Consider the following 18997-nt stretch of genomic DNA (forward strand, 5'->3'; position numbering starts at 1 on the left):
GCTACACGCAAGACTAGTGTTGCACTAGCTTGTGTTTAAGGCCATGTTTACATGGAAATAGTCCACAGAAAACAGATTTTTTTTTTTGTTTTGACACAATTTCATGTTCAAATGACAATGTCCTAATTAAATAGTGTTCTTATCAATCCACAAAAAGACTACAACACTTCAGAGCCTCTCCAAATCAAGTCCAGTCAGTTTATTTTAGCACAGCCTGATTCCAATCAAGTTGTAGAAACATCTCAGCAAAGATCAAGAGAACTGGAAGAAACCTGAGCTAGATTTTAAGTGTTGCTGCAAAGGGGTTTAATTTAACTTTTCATATATTTGCAAAAGTTTATAAAACTCAGTCTGTCATGATGGGGTGAGTTTAGACCATAGAAGTTTAAAGTATAGTTTAGATTTTTTTTTTCAACTGGAGCATCAGGCTGCAATGTAGCAAAGCTGGGGTCTATATACTTTCTGAATGCACTGTAAATGATGTTAGCTCAGATGGGGTGGGAGACAGACAAGTACAACTGAATAATTGGATGGAGGATGGCGCAGCAATTAAGACATGTGAGTATGTGAGCAGCCATGATTGTATGGTTTGAAAAGCACAGATCTATTTATTTATGTAAAAGGAGCATGAATGAGCCTTAAGTCTTTGTTTTCAGGGGGATTCATGATTGCAATGTTTTATGCAACAGTGAAATGATAGCGTTTTTAAAAGTCTTCACTCCTGAACCCATTTTCAAAACTTTCTATTTTTTTAGTCACCCAGATACTGTTGTCCTGTAAACAAACCAAGAGCCAAAATGCAGCAAAAGATCTGTTTTAGATGAAATTGTGACTATGAAAAGTTGGCCAAATACATTATGTTAAAGCAGATTCAACAGATATGATCATGAAAGACAGACTTATATCCCTCAAGCAGCTGCAAGCCAGATGCCGCTCAGGTTAGCCAGAGGCACAGAGCACAGTAGTAGCTTACTTTGCTCACTTGCAGTATAATACAGCTCATTCAGACTGTCTTCTCCTCCACCATTTGTAATGGCACCATGGTAACAATTGCAATCCTTATTGTTGGAATCACTAGTTCCACTGAAGTATACTCAATTTTTCTTGTCTTGTAACAGAGAAAATGCAACCCAATATTAGTTGATGAGTATAACTTATTGTATCTTGGAAAAGATGTTACACCTAAGAAAGTTCCTTTATTAGAAACTTGTACATTTATGTTTCCACAAATATTCATTAAAACTTGAAACCATACAAACAAACCAATCAAACTTTGGAAGGAACAAAATACCGGACATTAGGAGCACAATGATGTCATTAAAAGTATTCATTTTATTGTTTTACTACAGTGCCTACTGAAAGTATTCTCCCCCTTGGATGTCTACCCTTTTATTGGCTTTAAAAAATCAATCATGGTCAATATAATTTCAATTTTTACCAAAAAAAAACCCTCTTTTTTAAAGTGAAATTAGAATTCTACAATGCATTGTCAGTTAACCAAAAATACTAAGGTAGAAAAGGGACTGCACAAATATTCAACCCCTTTTAAGTGACTGACCTAATTCAACAGAGGTCCAGCTAACAGGTGCTAGTAGTCTCACAATTAGTGAAATGGGATCACCTGAGTGCAGTGAATGTGTCTCAGGTGATTGTAGTATAATTACACCTGTGTCTGGAAGGTCCATTCACTGGTCAGTCAGTATTTCCTGGCTGCCATTACACTATGAAGTCAAAAGAACACTCCAAGCAACTCAGAGAACATTTTAATGAAAAGTATAAGTCAGGAGATGGATACAAAAAATACTGCACATCACCATAAACACACCGTCCCCACTGTGAAGCACAGCGGTTGCAGCATCATGCTGTGGGGGTGCTTCTTGGCAGCCAGCTCTGGAAGGTTTGTAAAGGTAAAGGGTTAAATAACTTTTTTTTCAGTCAAAAAGACAAATTATATTGACCATAATTGATTTATAAAATCAATTAAAGGGTAAAACATCTAAGGGGGTGAATACTTTTAATAGGCGCTGTACTTATAGAAATAAAAATCAAAAGTTCATGTTTTCATATATAAATTTTGGTTTGTGCATATCACAAATACAGTTTTTATTCTATAAATATCATATAGACCAAATATCTGGAGGGAGTTGGGGCTCAGCTTTTTGGAGGGCCTGAGACTCTACCAGCCCTTTGTCCTATCATTAGTCACTGGCTCACGGTTGTGGTGGTGGTGATTGCTAATATTTACTGAGAAGATAAAGATGACATCATGTTTAAAGTCTGAATAACTGCAATCCAAGCCGGTAGCAGATGAGACAGAGACAACAGCTGATCTGATATTAATGAAAAGCAATTAACGGTTTCAGGATTACTTTATCAGCTGATGAAGATGCACACATTGTTGAATCATAGCCGGCTCTTTCTTTAGCGGTGTCTTTTTAGCTCTGTCTGTGTTGTCTCAGTTGTATTCTTCCAGCCACGTCTTGCTCATCCTCCTATTTCAGGCTTTAATTCAGAGACTGGGTCCTGTGAGCTTCTGCCCTTCTTCTTTCCCCTCCCAACATTTTCCATTCCCTCAGTGTCACCACTCTGTCCTTGGAATGCACATGAGGCAATAAATAGACCCGGCCATGTTTTGTTGACAATTACACAAATTTCTGTAGCTGTCTGTTTACCAGGCATTTATTGGCAGGAGGGCACAGAGCAAACACGATGTATGAAAAGATTTAACTCCGATAAAGACTGACTGAGCAGGCGGACACAGAGCTGAGGCCTTCTGTCTTTAGCTCTTCTCTTCATCAATAGAAGTAACACTAAAGTTTGTTTTCTTTTAGCTGATCTAGAGTAGTGAGAGACCCAGTCATTTTCATTCTTTTTGGGTTTCAGCTCCAAGCCTGTTGCCATGACTTAGCCTTCACTCCAGAGCATTAGGGGCCTGCCATGATTAAGATCTGAAAGTAGCAACATGTGAAAGAATGCCTTTTTCCATCCAAGCCTCTGTCTCGTGACCCTAGAAACCTTGTCTCCTCTTGGCCTGCCTGCATGCTAGCTTTCTTATATGTTTGTGTGTGCATGCCCTCAGTGTGATCCTGTCGCTCTGCTTTGTGATGAAGAGGGGACAGATCTCTGGGAGAAAGCAGCTGTGCTGGGAAAGGAGGATGGATGCTGTGGTTTTGGGCTGGGGTAACCATTTGCGTCACAAAACATTTAAGCTACACATAATGCATACACACATATAAACAAACTTACACAAAAAATGGTTTAGGTCATGTGAGCACACATGGGAGGATGAGAAGAGGATTTCCCACAGTGCACTTCCTGTGCAGCACAAAGCAGCATTTGTTTAAGTGATTTTTCCAGTGAATGTCTGATTTGTTTATATGGAATTTTTGGCACAAACACATTCAGATATATTACAGCAGAAGATCAGTTTAGCACTGTTATAACTGTCTCTTTTATACTGCATGACTTTATTAGAACAAACACAATGCAGTCGGCAATGATAGACACAAACAGAACACACAGAGACCTTGCTGAAGGCTCAAACAGCAGAGGGTCACTGCTGCTGGCTCTCATTTCGAATGCTGTTGGTTTCTTAACCTTTCGGCTATCAGAACAGGTCACATGCTTTATAGTCCTCAAAGGGTTTGCGGTCAGAGTTGCCCTCAAAGAGGAGGCCCTCAGCTTAGAGGGATTTGGCCTGGTGAGTTGAGGGTTTGGCAGGGGCCTTTGGGTGATGGAGAGGCAGCTGTTTACTTGGAGAGAAGCCCCCCTCTCTCCTCCCCCCTCTGCTTTATCCCTCTACTGTCTGACACTCCCACTCTAATGAAGGGCCCGCTTAAAACCACCCTGATATTATGGCGCTCTTTATCCACACACATACGCCCAGCCAAGGTCAATTAAACAGATGACTTTCATGTGAGAGCTAAAGTTGCATGGCTGTGAGGTGACTGTCGTGTCGAGTTACACAAAGCTGGAATGGTTTTCATGCTCTGTCTGTGGTCGTCTTTGGTCTCAGAGGTCCATTTTCAGGGAATTCACTTGTTTGGATTCCTCTGTGCTGAAATATCCCAGGACTAGTCAACAGAGACAGGCCTGCCTAATAAAACTAATGTGGGCACGACTTTGAAACTGCTTTTGGGTTTGTGCTCAGATACAGCACAGACTGGTAAATATGCACCCAACTGCATTATGAATGAGGCTCAGCATTAGGTTTCGTAGCTTGTAAATGATTAAAAATGGAAGGGGCTGGATGCACATTTGGTAGATGGAGACATTCTACCTAAGTAACCCTTACCCCATCTCACACATCAGCAAACACCAAACACAGCCACCGACAAACCCACACAGTCAGTGGGTCAGTCTTGTGTCAGACAAGCAGGCATCAATAAAAGGGCTCCTCTGGATTAAAGGTACAGTCTGTGATATTAAGCCTAGTGGCATTTAGCAGAACAAACTTGGTAAGAGTGGAACATAATATTTCGTGTTGGTCTTTCTAAATTAGTGTTTAATCGCCTGGATATATAAAACTGTTTTATTTTTTAATCAACTTAGAATAAGTCTTTTATTCATACATAAGGAGGGTCTTCTCCATGGACCCCATCATCTTGTATTTTTGCATCTTGTGTATTTCTGCAGTACCACAGGAGGGACTTCTTTACTACTTTACCTTCAACTCGTTGCCACAAGTACCAACAGAAGTGAGCATTCTCTCTTTTAGCTGTCACTGATAATCCCAAATTTTACATATTGTTCCTTTAATTTGCACAATTTAATCTACAAGTGAAACAAATGCAGAGTATCCATCATCCCTCCACACAGTTCATCCAGAAGGTATTCAAGTTTATGAATAGTAAAAAAATGAAATGTCACACTGACATGACAACACCTGAAATTTAGCTCTGGTACCTACCATTTCTCTTGATCGTTGCTGAGATGTTTCTACACCTTGATTAGAGTCCACCTGTGGTACTTATTTGACATGATTTGGAGAAGCACACACCTTTCTATAGGAGGCCTTACAGCTGGTCATGCACATCAAAGCAGAAACTAAGCCTTGAGGTCAAAGGACCTGGACAAGATTGTTGCAAGGTACAGATTTGAAGAAGGCTACAAAAAAATCTGCTGCTCTAAAAGTTCGCAAGAGCACAGGGGCCTCCATAATTCTCAAATGGAATAAGTTCGACTCAACCAGAACCCTTCTGAGACCTGGTCGTCCAGCCAGACTGAGCCATCAGAGAAGAAGGGCCATAGTAAAACAGGACCAAGAACATGATGGTCACCCTGACAGAGTCAAGCCATAGTCAAACTTGCTTATGCATGTGAAGAGTGTGTTGTAGTAGTCCAACCATGAAAAACAAAGGAATGAATAAGCCTTCTAGTCTGGAAAAGTATGCTAATATTGTGAATACGTTCAAATGCATGTAGCATAAAACAGGAAAAAACTGTCATGACTGTGGACGCTGCTGCTCGGTTCACATTTACTTGTCCTTTTTATGTCATATCCTGCCTCCTGTGACAGTCACCCAAAAACAAAAGTGTCCCACTGTTAAATGCATATGTGAACAAGAAAGTCAAGATGTCAAGGGCAACTTGACCTTTCATGTCATTTTCTGAAGTGCATATGTTAAAAAGGCTAAAGAAGATGCAAAAGCCTTTCTGCACTATGGAAAATTTCTAGAAAATTTTGGGTAGACAGCCCCAGAAATCTTCCATGCACCTCATAGGATGCCTATTGTACTGTAGCAAGGCAGTGGGGACTCTCATAAGACAAGACATGATGAGAAAAGAATGACCCAGGAGTGGAAACAGCAGCAGAGTCAGTTACATGATGATGAATATTAGCCTCTTATCAATGCTTCTGTTAGTTTGACATGATCACAACTTCAACAAAATAGCATTTCGGTGAAAAGAAAGCACAACGAAGCAGTTTTATTATTGCATAGGTTGTGTGGTATTGACCTCATCACCCTATTTTTACATTGAATTTTTTTGTTACTTCCCACTGTGCACTCACATCAGCTCACCCCAACTTCGCACGTTAAGTTTATAGGCATGAAAATTTCATTAAGAGTCAGAGTGAAAAATGTATTTATGAATGCAGCACACCCTGAAAACATGAAGCGCTATAACTCAGACAGTGCATCTTTCAAACCCCCTTGCCAGGTACAACTAAATCCTGCGCACTACTCCTTTAAGAAGTCATGTTGAACTTTGACTTTTGCAGAAAGCAACCGAAGTTCTCATGCTGGAATTTGATTCCAATCCCATTGCTTTAAGGACAATACCTCTCCCCGTGGACTGCATACTATACATAGCTTTAATTTCCTGAAGTGGATAAAGGCGATGCAGACACACCGGGCTATACTGCACAGCATCTGGACTTAGTTATCTCACTCTGCTGACCTCTCCCAGCTAATACTGCTTTATTCTGTTTGGCCATGAGGCCAGCTAGCAGGGGAGATTCATTTAAGAGATGTCAGTTAGCTGGCTTATCAGTGTTTAATTAGACTTACAGTATATCCCCAGTGTCTGTAGGATCAAGTACCTCCGACTGTGAAATTTCAGAGCAAGAAAAAGAAATACTCGTTTGTGGCTGGTTTTACTCTGAGAGAAAAGCTGACTGAACCTTTCATGCTTTGTTTTAAAAACAGTCAATGTTATGAAGAAGAATTACTTTGTGCTTGGTTAGATTCATGATTTTGGCTTTGCGAGGACAAAAGGAGAATTATGGTTGCTTCAGGGGGTCTGAGGGTTTCACCTCAAGCTGACCTTGTTATAACGGGGTGAGTGTGTGAGACACTCACTATGGTATGAGGTGGAACACTGACTGGATGTGATGGTTTGGTATGGCAGATCTCCAGTCCAACATGGATCATGAAATCCCTCATTACTATCTGGCCAACCCTCTCGATTCCTCAACTCTGGATCTTAACTGAAACCACATGTTATGGACAATGTGGATTTCCAGCATCGTGCTAAAGTCAGGCATATGTGTGTGTGGCCAAATTTAACATCAATCCAGAAATAAATACACTTCACTTCTGTCAAACTGCACTCTTTCACCTGCAGGTTCATGCTTTGCAATCACTTCAACACACTCTGCCAAAAATGTGGCAAAGTAAGCAAGTATGAGTCACAAATTTCTTCAAATAGCACTCAGCCTCACACTGCATCTTAATCCAGCCCTGGTTTATGGACTCCTCAGTGCCATAAAGATGAGAACTATAGTTTTTTTTTATTTTATAACAAAACATCTGTTAGACAAACGCTGTGAGCAGCTCTGCAGCTGGAAACTTCCAATACGGAAAGAGAGCGAATTTTGATCTTGGAGAGCAGAGGAATGGAAACCATTCACAATGGCATCTTCATAAGCGATGACGCAATGTAGTAACCACTCTTCAGTTACACAATCCTCAGATTATCATATAGCAAAAGAGATTGATGCTAAAGTGGAACAGAACATGCATATACATCCTGGCCCTGTGAAGTATGACACAAAGACAAAGCATGCTGGGATCTTTAAAGGAAATGGAGCTCTTAGAGCCAATATTTGTTTTCTCCCTAGAAATACTCCACTCTATCCCTGAAATACTATGATCCCGTGGGGCTTTTCTGTTGCCTGGCCATGGCGCTGCATCCTGTGGAGTTTGGAGAAGGGCCTGGCTGGTCCCTGCTGATTGGAGGAGGGGGTCTGAATACCCCACCCAAAATTAGGTGTTCCCAATCCAGCCAACACCCACTGCTTAGTGAATACCAACTGCATTACGTGTAGAGTCGCTGACTAGAAACATATGCCTGGAAATGTATATATAAACATGTTCTGTGGTGGAAAATGGAAGAGAACTGTCATGCAATCAACCACAAAGGAAAAGAGGAAAAATTATAAATATTTTCTTTGGATTTAATTCTTGCCCTGTGACTCAGCAAGTGGCCTTTTGCTTCAACCCACCCAAAAACAACAGGTGTTTGGGAAAGAGTCTTAACATGCACATAGAGACTTCTTGTTTCCTGATTTTTTTTTCCCTGTCAGAAACTTTTCAAAAGGTGAAACCACATCAGTGAGCGGCTGGTTTGAAAACTTCAAAAAGCTAAGATGCATATTAAACATGTTTGAATGTCTTTACACACATGGGACATACATTATTTCTCCTCTGATGTGCTTTATATGAAACTTAATTAAAAGGATCACGTTTGAACTCTTTCCGTCTATACAGTACTAAAAAGCACTTCCATCTGCTGGAGCTTTGTGTTGGTTTGTCTGATCTATGTGGCCGACTGGGCTGCCCACACGCAACTAGGAGCGGCTCTGAATGTGGTTTAATAAACAGGAAGTTTCTACGTGCAGTCAAGGCCGCCCATAAGGGGGGATAAAGGGGGGAGATTTGTGGGGCCCAGGCAAACTGGGGGTCCTTGGAGATTAGCAAAATGATGGTCCATTATGAAATCAAGCTGTGATAGCCATATTTTATTTTCAACCTGAATAATAAACACTCTTATCAAGGCAACAAAAAGTCATGTTACTGCTGTAGTACAATATAGCATTTTTCAAAGTGTAAACCCCCTTTCTTAAAACATAGTGACCTTTTTTGTAACATTAAAAATATGGAGGGGTACACTGAGTGAACCACTTGGAAAGTAATGTTAGATTTCATTGCTAAGCCATGATGTACACAAACGTAAACATGCCAGAAGTTTTTTTTTTTTTTAAACAAAACTTATTGTAAAAGTATTGAACAATTCTGAAAAGAGATTTAAAAAATGTGGAAAAAAATGGACAAAAGTGGCATGAATGGGTAAAAAAAAGTTGCATAAATGGGCAAAAACTGGCATGAATGGGGTGAAAAGTGGCATGGATAGGTGAAATTGGCTTATTTGGGCAAAAGATGGTATAAATAGAGTGCAAAAATGGGTGAAAAGTGGCATAAATGGAGGAAGCTGTCATGAATGGGGAAAAAAAGTGGCATAAAGAGGACGAAAGTGGTATGGGTTGGTAAGGAATGGCTGTATTGGGCAAAAAGTGTCACAAATGGATAAAAAATGTCAAAAAAAAAATGCTAAAACCCAACAAAAATGGGCAAGAAGCAGCAAAACTGGGTTAAAAGTGGAACAAATAGTTAACAATGAGCAAAGCAGGGTAGAAATGGGTTAAACTTGGCAAAAAAGAAGCAAATATGGGTTAAAATGGTAAAAAGAAGTGCTAAAATTGGCAAAAAGGGGTAAAAATTGGGTAAAACATGGCATAAATGGGTAAAAAGTAACAAAAGAAGGCAAAAGTGGCAAAAATTGCTTATAAAAGGGGCATAAATGGCTGAAAATTAGCAAAAATGAGTTAAAAGTAGCTAAAATGGATTAAACGTGGCATGAATGGGGGAGAGTTGGCACACATTGGTAAAAAACAACAACAATGGTTTAAATGGGTTAAAATGGTAGAAAAATGTGTAAAATTTGGCAAAAAAGAAGCATGTATGTTTAAAATAGCAAAACAAAGTGGTAAAATGGTCATAAGCGGTATACATGAGTAAGAAGTGGCATAAGTGGGTAAAAGGTGTCAAAATTGTGTTAAACAAGGCAAAGAATTGAAGTCAATGGGCTTAATGTAGCAAAAAAAGAAAATGAAAAGTGTCTAAAATGGGCAAAAAGCAGCAACAATGGGTTTAAATGTGAAAAAGGAAGTGGCATAAAGGGTAAAAAAGGTGGGGAATAGGATTAAAGGAACATAAATAAAATGTGTCAACATCAGAACCGATAACGGCTTGACACACTCTTCAGATCCAAAATGAGGTAACTGTCAGCTAAGACTGTTAGCCACCAATGCTGCTTATCCAAAACACATGCAATGATATCATCAAGAAATCACAACTGGGGAGGGCCTGTTCTCTGAGTTTTACAGGGGCTTAGCCAGTTCTTGGGCAGGCCTGTGTGCAGTCAATAAAAATACTTTACAGTTTGAATGTTATACTTTTATGAGTGCAAAATGATTAATTAAGTTTCCACACTTAATTTTAACATTTTCTTCCCCTTTTGTCTGTTTTTGTAGATGAGACGCGGCCCATATCCCAGTTAAATGTGCCCCTGCTGGCCCCGGGGCCCCTCCCTCCTCTCACAACCCCACCTACTCCACCCATGGACTCCCCCGTGCCCTCAGTTTGCCCCCTCCTGCCCAACCCCACTGCCCCCTTTATCCCCCCTACCTCCTCCTCCCCCTCCTCCTCTTCCTCTCCAGGCTGCAGCAGCGGCAGTGCCAGCACAGAGCAGCCTGGAACTGGACCCCCTGTTTCAGGACCCGCCGGCCCCCCAGCCTCCAGCAACCCATCCAACCCAGAGACAGAGGAAGACAAAGCCAAGAAGCTGCTGTACTGCTCGCTGTGTAAAGTGGCTGTCAACTCCTTGTCACAGCTGGAGGCCCACAACAAAGGTGGGTTCATCTGTGAGCGTGGATACGTGAAACTGCAGTGAAGCTTTGCACTTAGCTTAGCACAATAAAAGGCAGTCAGATCATGTGGGATTAACTGTGACTGTAGATGAAGTTTGACTTTTCAGAGACGGAACTTCCTTCTCATTTTAGCCCCTCCATTTACTGAGACCACATGGCTGTTGTTGTTGCTGGAAGCAATCACACCCTTTGTGACTGATTGACTTTGCAGAGAAATACAAATTTAGCAACTTACAAACACAACTTTTCAAAGAGCAATGAGGAATACTGTTGATTTTTTTAATTGGAATAGTTGTACACTTTTTCATGAAATGAATTTTTAAATAGGCTAAGAGGAAAAACTGGTGGTCAATTTCACCCTTGAAGGGTGTTTAAGCCATTTGGCATCTTTTTCTTAAATTTTTTCTTTACTTTCATTTATTATTTGACTGTTAAAGCCAGCAACATAAAGTTTGGAGGGTATTTTTTTTTTCAAAAGATTTTGGTATTTCAAAATCAGAACCTGAAACAAGTCAATAATAAACTCTGTATGCCTTTTTTATACACTAAGGGTGTTTGTGACAAAAAATGCACCATATAAACCCAATGGAACAGAGATGTCGTCCAGCCCGAGGCCCTTTACCGCATGTCTCTCCCCCCCTCTCATCCCTGTTTCCAACTCTATCCACTATCCTCCTCTATCAAATAAAAGGCATAAAAATGCCCAAAATAAATCTTTAAAATAATAACAATAATAATAATAATAATAATAATAATAATAATAATAATAATTCATAGAAATCAAAGTTGTTGCTCATTATTAACATTGTAAGGCTGTGAAATCCTTTTTTAAATAAAATTAGCATGTAGTGTATAAAAAGTTTTTTCAGATTTTTTTTAAATTAGTAAATTTGAAAATTGATGGAGAACAATAATAATTATATTTTAGCATTAAAAATATCATTTGGGTTAAAGAGCTTCAACATGTTAGTGTATTAACCATTGCAGACACATAAAAAATGATTTTGGTAATTACCAATGCTGTTGATTTAGGGCAGCTGTGGCATAAACCTTACTTTGGGTGGTGGTCTAATAAATTTGTTAAGCACTATATATATAATTTATTTATTTATTTTTTTTTTTGGTGAGTGTTTTTAAGTGGATTTGTATGAGGTCTTGGCAGTAAGATGATTACCCACAGAAGATGCCAGTCAACATAACCTACTCTTTTTTAATAATTTCTTTTTACACACCAAAAACAGAACAAAACAGAGGTTATGACAAGGCAATACCAAGATGCATCAAGATACTTTGCTGAAGATGGAACATTTTTTTATCCATAGTTCAGAAACTTTTTACAAAATTTAATCTGAAATAAAATATAATTTTTTAATGTTTCACAAACAGAAAAACATATTTTTAGACATAACACATGTTTGTTTTTCAGACTGCAGCACACCATCCATAGAATGTATAAAATATGGACTGAGTCTCAGTGATGTCACTCACAGGTTCTGACGCCTAATACTGAAGCTTAGCGATGGCACTGGGAGATGCTGTCTCAACTTACTTTCATTCACTCTTAGGGATGTAAGAAAGTCTCATGGTACAATAATACCTTGGTAAAAAAAAAGTCTACAGTGCAGTATGTATTGCTGTATCCAAGAAACAATGACAGCAACCAAGAAGTGTTGTAAAAAAGTGAAATCAGAATTTTTTATAGAAAAAAAAAACAACTGATCTTTGAATTTTATGCTATGTGTAAACACATGCCATAGGTGTGCTTTAGGCTTTAAAATGTATACTTCTATTCAAGCTCCAGTGTGGTTTCTAGATCTACTTGCTAGGCCTCTGAGAGAGAGACAGATATACAGTATAAGGATGTTGGAAAGTAGATTTGACTAGTTGCATTGCTGTCTGCAGCCATTCGTCTTACTAGAGTGTGCACAATAAACCTGCAGTCAATTCAGACTAGCAGCCAGTGCTAAGCAGAAGACCCTTTACACTTATATTCTTGAGGAGGTGCATGTAGGCTTTATGTTAAATCAGACATATTGCATGCCCTCAATATTAATCCAATCAGATGAGTTATAAAATTAAATCACACCCTGGACAGTGTATACTAATGAAGGCATTACTTATTAAAAGCCAGACTGTACACTTGTCTATCTCTGCTGTAAAAGTAAGCATTTTTATGTGATATCATGATCCCTGTGGCTTTTGCAGCCAAGCTTAAGCGGACACTCAAAGAACAGCAGTTTTTTGCACTTTGGTATCACTTTTCAACACTGGAGGATGCCACTTGTTAATGTCATATATGGCCGGTTACTGGCAGTGAACCATCTTAATTAATGGATTGACTGTGACCCAGCAGAGGGCAATGAGAGGATCACTGCTCAGCAGATAGCTGATCTGTTTGACACCGACTGTCTCGACCTACGAAATCAATCACTCATCTCCTCATTTCAGGAGCGCGGTGTATTCCGGTCTTTTACCCACCCCTCTTTCTTCACCCACACAAGACATGATTCTTTAAAACCAAACTCTCCCCTACTCCAACATTCATGAATTGTCTCTCCATTTGCTGCACGCAGCATAAAACGGTTTCCTTTAGCCCGGAGCCTTCTACTTGAAAAAGTTGCAGAGGAGGATGGTTACCACTGCAAGGGGGAGTTAATCAGGGGAATAGAAGAAAGATAGGGATATTATGTGGGTGAGCTTACTACACAATAGCAGCTTCAACAATGTGCCAGGCAGCTTTCACACATAAGGACAGATTCTCAGGGCTCTGAACAGCCCTCAGGTTCCTGCTGCCTGATTTTATCCATCATGTCATGCCAACAGAGCTCTACTTTTGACCTTGTTTTCCTCTGAGGACATGTAGTTTCTGCTGACCTCCAGTCTTTATTTTACTTTGTGATTCACTCTCCTACTTATAAAGAAAAACACAACAGACAACAAGGCACTGACAGTGTGTAACTGTATCCTACTTCTTTCAGTAATGTTTGGCACAGTCAGCTGAACCAGACTTGGAGGCAGAAAACAAATACTTCCTGGATAAAATAAAATGATAGAAGCGCTATCACTGCCAGCGTGATGTTTAGATTAGCCACACTTTATCATGCACTGATTAAAACAACAATACATTTGTGTTACATCTGGAATTTAGCATGTTTGCAATGTAAACACACGTGTAAGAATAAAAAGGAGATCACGAACACAGAGGATAGTCTGCTGTCAGCAAGACGGCTACAAAGTTCAACCCCGAAATGACTTTGGGTTGAAACGCTTGAAACTGAACAAATCTGGAAGCAATCACACTTACTCATTTTAAAAATCAAAACTCTGCATGTTTAAAGCTTTCAAAAATAAAAGCATATGGCGTGCAGACATCAAGATACGAGGAGCGCGTAAGGCTCAGAAAGACAAACAGAAAAAAAGCCAAAGTATGATGTGTAAGTAATGTTATTTGAACATTTTAACAACTGTTTCCTGTCAACACATTGCCTATTTTTGTATTTTTAAATGTGCTTTGTCTGCTTGTGTGTAAGTTGACACTGAGTGAACCTTACAAAGACAAAAAAAAAAATCCACTGGGCCATCCACTGTCAGACTAAAATAGAACAAAGAGAAAAGAAACACCCCAAGAGCACATTTCTGGCCACGAGCGAAATCCGTCATTCCAGCCCTCTTCTTCCCCAGTGGAGGCCACAGTCTGAATGTCCCCCCACCCACACCACCCCAGTGCTTTCTCCCTCTGCTGTAACCTTAACTCTGTTCAAAGGGGGTTTGGAGAACGACTCAAAGTCAGAGCCAATGACAGCAGGATGTGTTACTTTGAGGGTAGAGAAACAGAGGGAGTAGGATGTGTGCTGATCAGCCTTGTCATGTTGAAGTTGTTTAGCCGAAACACAATGTGTTATTATTTAATGAGAAGCTGTTGTTACTCTCCCTTTGGTGCAGCACTGCAGATCACTTAAGGAGAGAAATGTTGAAGAGCACCTCTTTGTCTATTCTGCAAATCAAGCCAAGTCACTTTATGTAAAAATACTCTACATGTAAATATAAAAGCTGAGGATTATCTCTTGTGGTTTTATTTTTAAAGCTCCTGTGAGAAACTTCCATTCAGTTTGATTTTGCCTCCTCTGTGGATTAAACGAGACCTCATAACTTTGCTGATCTTGTCTTGCATGTTGAAGTTATGCTTTCTAACAAGCCAATGTATAACTTCACCACAGAGAATATATATAAAAAGATGTGTCTGTAGCTTTAGGGCCTGGGTCCAGGGCCAACACTTTTAGTGCTGTCAGTGCTCATGATCTCAGTTCAGGAACGCTTCTCCAGGCATTTATCGGTGCTAGGTTACAAAGTTGACCCCTGCTTTCCTCAATAGCATCATTTTAGAATAAATCTATGTGCTTCTTTTTTAGTATTGCAAGGAAAAGTCATCAAGAAAACAATATTAAGGAATCCTGTCTGACAGAGGAAACAGCTGTAGACCTGGAATTTTACCCCTTGGAAACACAGGTGGAACTGGTTTCTCTTCCACCAATAAAGAAATCCTGCCTCTTATCAGTATGATTAATCTGTGAGGGAGAAATAACATTGAAGAGCGCAGTGCTGGTCCAAAGTTTAACTGCTTTTAACTGAGAGCAGTGAAGGTCGGAAAAAAACTCTGATGATAAGAGTGTTTTACCCATTCATACCCATCAGGGGGCTGAGCACTGAAAATGCTGGACTACACTAACTTGCGCTGTCAGCACTTAAAGTACCTGCTGTGGACACAAGCCCTTATTACTGTTACACTTACCCAGTGGCAGCAGTTTCAGCCACTGAATATCAACAATCAAGAAATAATCAGTCTCAGTGTTAATGATATTGTTAATATCTATGAGGTCAGGCACTGATGGCGCAATCTCTGTTCCAGTTCAACCCAAAGGTGCTTGATGGGGTTGAGTTTAGGGCTCTGTGCAGGCCAGTCAAGTTATTCCAAACTGAACTCCTCAGACTATGTCTTTATAGTCCTTGCTTTGTGTTCTGGGGCACAGTCATGTTGGAATAAAAAAGAGCCTTCACCAAACTGTTGCCACAAAGTTGGAAGCATAGCATTTTCCGAAAGGCCTTGGTATGATGAAGCATTGTGATTACTCTTAACTGGAGATAAGGGGGTTAGTCCAAACCCTGAAACCAGACCCATACTATTATCCCTCCGCCACCAAACTTCACAGTTTGCACAGTGCAGTCAGGCAGACTAGGATTCACTAAACCAAGACTCACCCATCTGACCCACAAACAGAGAAACGTAATTCATCAGTCAAAAGAACAAGTTTCCACTGCTCCACAGTCTAGGGTTGGTGTGCTTTTCACCACTTTGTTGTTGTTTTTAAATTCATTATACCACGGGTTTGCTCTGACCGAAAGGCGAGTGACCTCACCCACTGGAAGCGAGTCTAGAGCGCTGCACCACGGCGCGCAGCCCTGATCATCATGAAGAGATCACGGGAGAACTGCGAGTTCACGCAGGAATAGCATGTCAACAGCAGACTATTTTACCTTTTGGCGTTAATTTATCATCCTTTCCAGTATAAGTCCATGATATTATAGCTTCTTCCATTGAGTGAGTACATTAGGAAGTTAAAAGGTTAATGTTTTCTTAAAGGATCTGTGGTTTTATGCAAAATTTTTTGGCTAAATGTCCCCAAAAGTTAACTTTTCCTCGTCAATGACGCCATTGTAGCTCCATGACCCACTGACCTCTCGGTGACCCTTTGCTCTCGCTGCAGGATGAGACATAATGTTGATAAAGTGATGATTTACAATCGGGATGCCGTGCATTGTGTTTTATTTTGAAAGAACTGGATGTTCTGCGCTTGTGACTTCCATGGTTGGTGCTTTCTGAACGACAGTGAATTTACGAGGTTTGGCAGCGGCTTGCACACAGCTGCTCAGCCATAGAAACCTATTCCATGAAGTTCCCGCCACATAGTTTTTGTGTTTACTTTAATGCCAGTGGAAGTTCAGGACTCTTGGTATCAACAGAGCATTGGTGACTTTTACACACCTTGTGCCTTAGCAGTCCCTGGCCCTGTTCTATAATGTACTGGCTTACTCAAAACCCTTGGAGAATGGAGAGTGGGATGATGGACTATTCCAACTCTCAACGAATGATATGTTGTGATGCAGCAGGTCTGTAACGATTTGGTACCATTAGCATGTAAGTGTGTTAGCGTCTATTAGTTAGCTGACTAACATTCTACTTGTAACAGTGTTGCATTTTGATCAGGTATCAATGTTTGTGCATGGGGTACACGTTAAATATGGCCCCCTTACTGTACATTCTTTAGTATTAGTTGTGTGGTCAGATCCTTGGCAAGCATATTAATAAAATGTAGCTGGTAATGTTATCCTCAGAAATTTGGGTTTCAGATAACAGCCACAAAACACTGATTAAAAGTAACTGAAGAATAAAAGTTGTTAAACTATCATCACTTCCAGTAAGTGCAAATCTGCAGTGCACACCGGGGACAAGATTAGTGCTGTGTAGGTATACTGCAGCACAGCATACTAACGGAAGAATGCAACATGATGGCTGTGAAGCTGTACAAGCTAACAGCTATTTGATAAGTGTGTCAAAGTATTCTCAACAGACAACACAAAGAAGCTTTTGCAAATATTTCATTTTGAAAATCTCATTTGGTTGAAGTCTTCACAAGATTATATGCAGCCGTCAAAAGCTTTTAAAACATTCCCTGTACAAAATGTGCACCACACAGATTACCACAGGGAATTTGGAGACAGGAGTATTTCCTCAGAACTTGCATCTATGAATTACATGCTCTTTTTGCAGTCCAGGCAGGGCAGCACGAAGTGGGAAAGACTGTGACGTCACATGCATAAGGGCCATGGAGGCTTTTATATTCAGTATGCTTTATAGCCAAATAAAAACACTCCTCAGAGGAGCTTTTAAGTCTTTAAATTATGTCTTTAAATTACAATTATTATTCCCAGATCATTTTTTAAAGTCACTGAATTATACCTGATGGTAACACAATTTTATTAAACAATTCACTAATTTACTCTCTTCTGATATTTACAAAATTATTTTGATTTGACTTTTTGTGTCTGCTGATTAACATGCTCTATTTTTAAAGTTTATATGATTGACAAAGACATATCAAAATGTACAGCAAAAGGCATAAAATGTATTCAGATAGAGAATAAACTCCAGCCGTCCCAGTATGGCACTGCTACTACTACGGCATTATATAATAGTGCTTTTTATTGAATAAACATTAAGTGATACAGTAAAAAGATGAACAGCTGTCATGATCAGAACCACACTGACTATCTGACTGCAAATTCATGAGAATAGACAAACCTGCTTCTAATAATAACTCATCTTTAAATTTTAAACTTTGACTTTAATTGTCAAAATTATTTTTCCTGACACTGAAGTTTCAGCTTTGTTTGCACTTGTACTGTTATTATTTACATGTCCCACTTTATGAGCTTAATTGAAAACATTATCAAACTATTGAATTATATGGACAACAGAGAGGGCTCAGAGTGCATCTCACTGTTCACAGCTGTCTGGCTGCAGCCCTCTAATGGTAGAAACCCAGTACTACAGCTTTATACAGGAACATGCTTTGCATGTTGAGCATATGTGGAAAGTTATTAGAGTTTAGCCAGTGGTCCATTTTCTTCATTTTATGCCTGTTATCCATCACTGTTGCTTTTTCTCCATTATTGTGCAGCATTGCAGGGAAACACTTTTCCACGTTTATTTCACTCCAAGACAGATGGAAACAGTATGACTCATATGCAATAAATTAGGATTTCTATATTCTTTTTTTTCCCCTCCATTTATTGAGCTTCTAAAAGTACTCCTGGTTATGTTGATGGTGTCCCTGACCTGTGCTTTTCTTCTGTGTGTGCATCTGCAGGAACCAAACACAAAACTATTCTGGAGGCACGTAGTGGGCTGGGCCCCATCAAGGCATATCCTCGTCTGGGCCCCAAGCCTAGTGGAGAGCAGGGAGGGGGGCCTGTGGACCCCAATACTCAGGAACGAACCTTCCACTGTGAGATCTGCAATGTGCGGGTCAACTCTGAACTTCAACTCAAACAGGTAGGACAGAAAATTCTTTCTTTTATTTCACATGTATGATATTTTAACAAGAAAAACAATTGAATAAGAGAAACCTGTCTCCTGGTGTTCTTCCCCTCAGCACATATCAAGTCGAAGGCACCGGGACGGCATGGCAGGCAAGCCTAACCCCCTCCTCAGCCGGCACAAGAAGCACAGGGGAGCTGATCTGGCGGTAAACTTTCACTTGACTTCTCACTCCACAGAGCCTCAGATCAGTTGGACAGTAAAAGTAACAAACATGATGACTGCAGGGCTTTAGAGTGGTTAGAGTGTGTTGATTTGATCTAGACAGATAACTTTTTTCTGGTTTCATCCTTCTGAAAATCTCAGCTTAGGTGAAACATCTGCATTACAGCATTAAGGTCCATATCTGCTTCCCCTCCATGTGTTGACCTTCTGGGACTAATCATTCTACTGCCTCTCTCTCTTCTCTC

The 18997-nt window shown here is 40.0% G+C and overlaps 1 protein-coding gene across 2 annotated transcripts in view; it reads left to right on the top strand.

Moving 5' to 3' along the window:
* znf385a (zinc finger protein 385A) overlaps positions 1–18997 on the top strand; it is a 113604-nt gene that overhangs the window by 93687 nt on the left and 920 nt on the right. For both annotated transcript variants that reach the window (XM_041799654.1, XM_041799655.1), the window contains 3 exons: positions 10037–10414; positions 18358–18542; positions 18643–18735. In XM_041799654.1, coding sequence (XP_041655588.1) covers positions 10037–10414; positions 18358–18542; positions 18643–18735 — 656 coding nt within the window. The remainder of the gene's footprint in view (positions 1–10036; positions 10415–18357; positions 18543–18642; positions 18736–18997) is intronic.

Source organism: Cheilinus undulatus, linkage group 11 (assembly GCF_018320785.1).
Source record: "Cheilinus undulatus linkage group 11, ASM1832078v1, whole genome shotgun sequence".
NCBI lineage: Eukaryota > Metazoa > Chordata > Actinopteri > Labriformes > Labridae > Cheilinus > Cheilinus undulatus.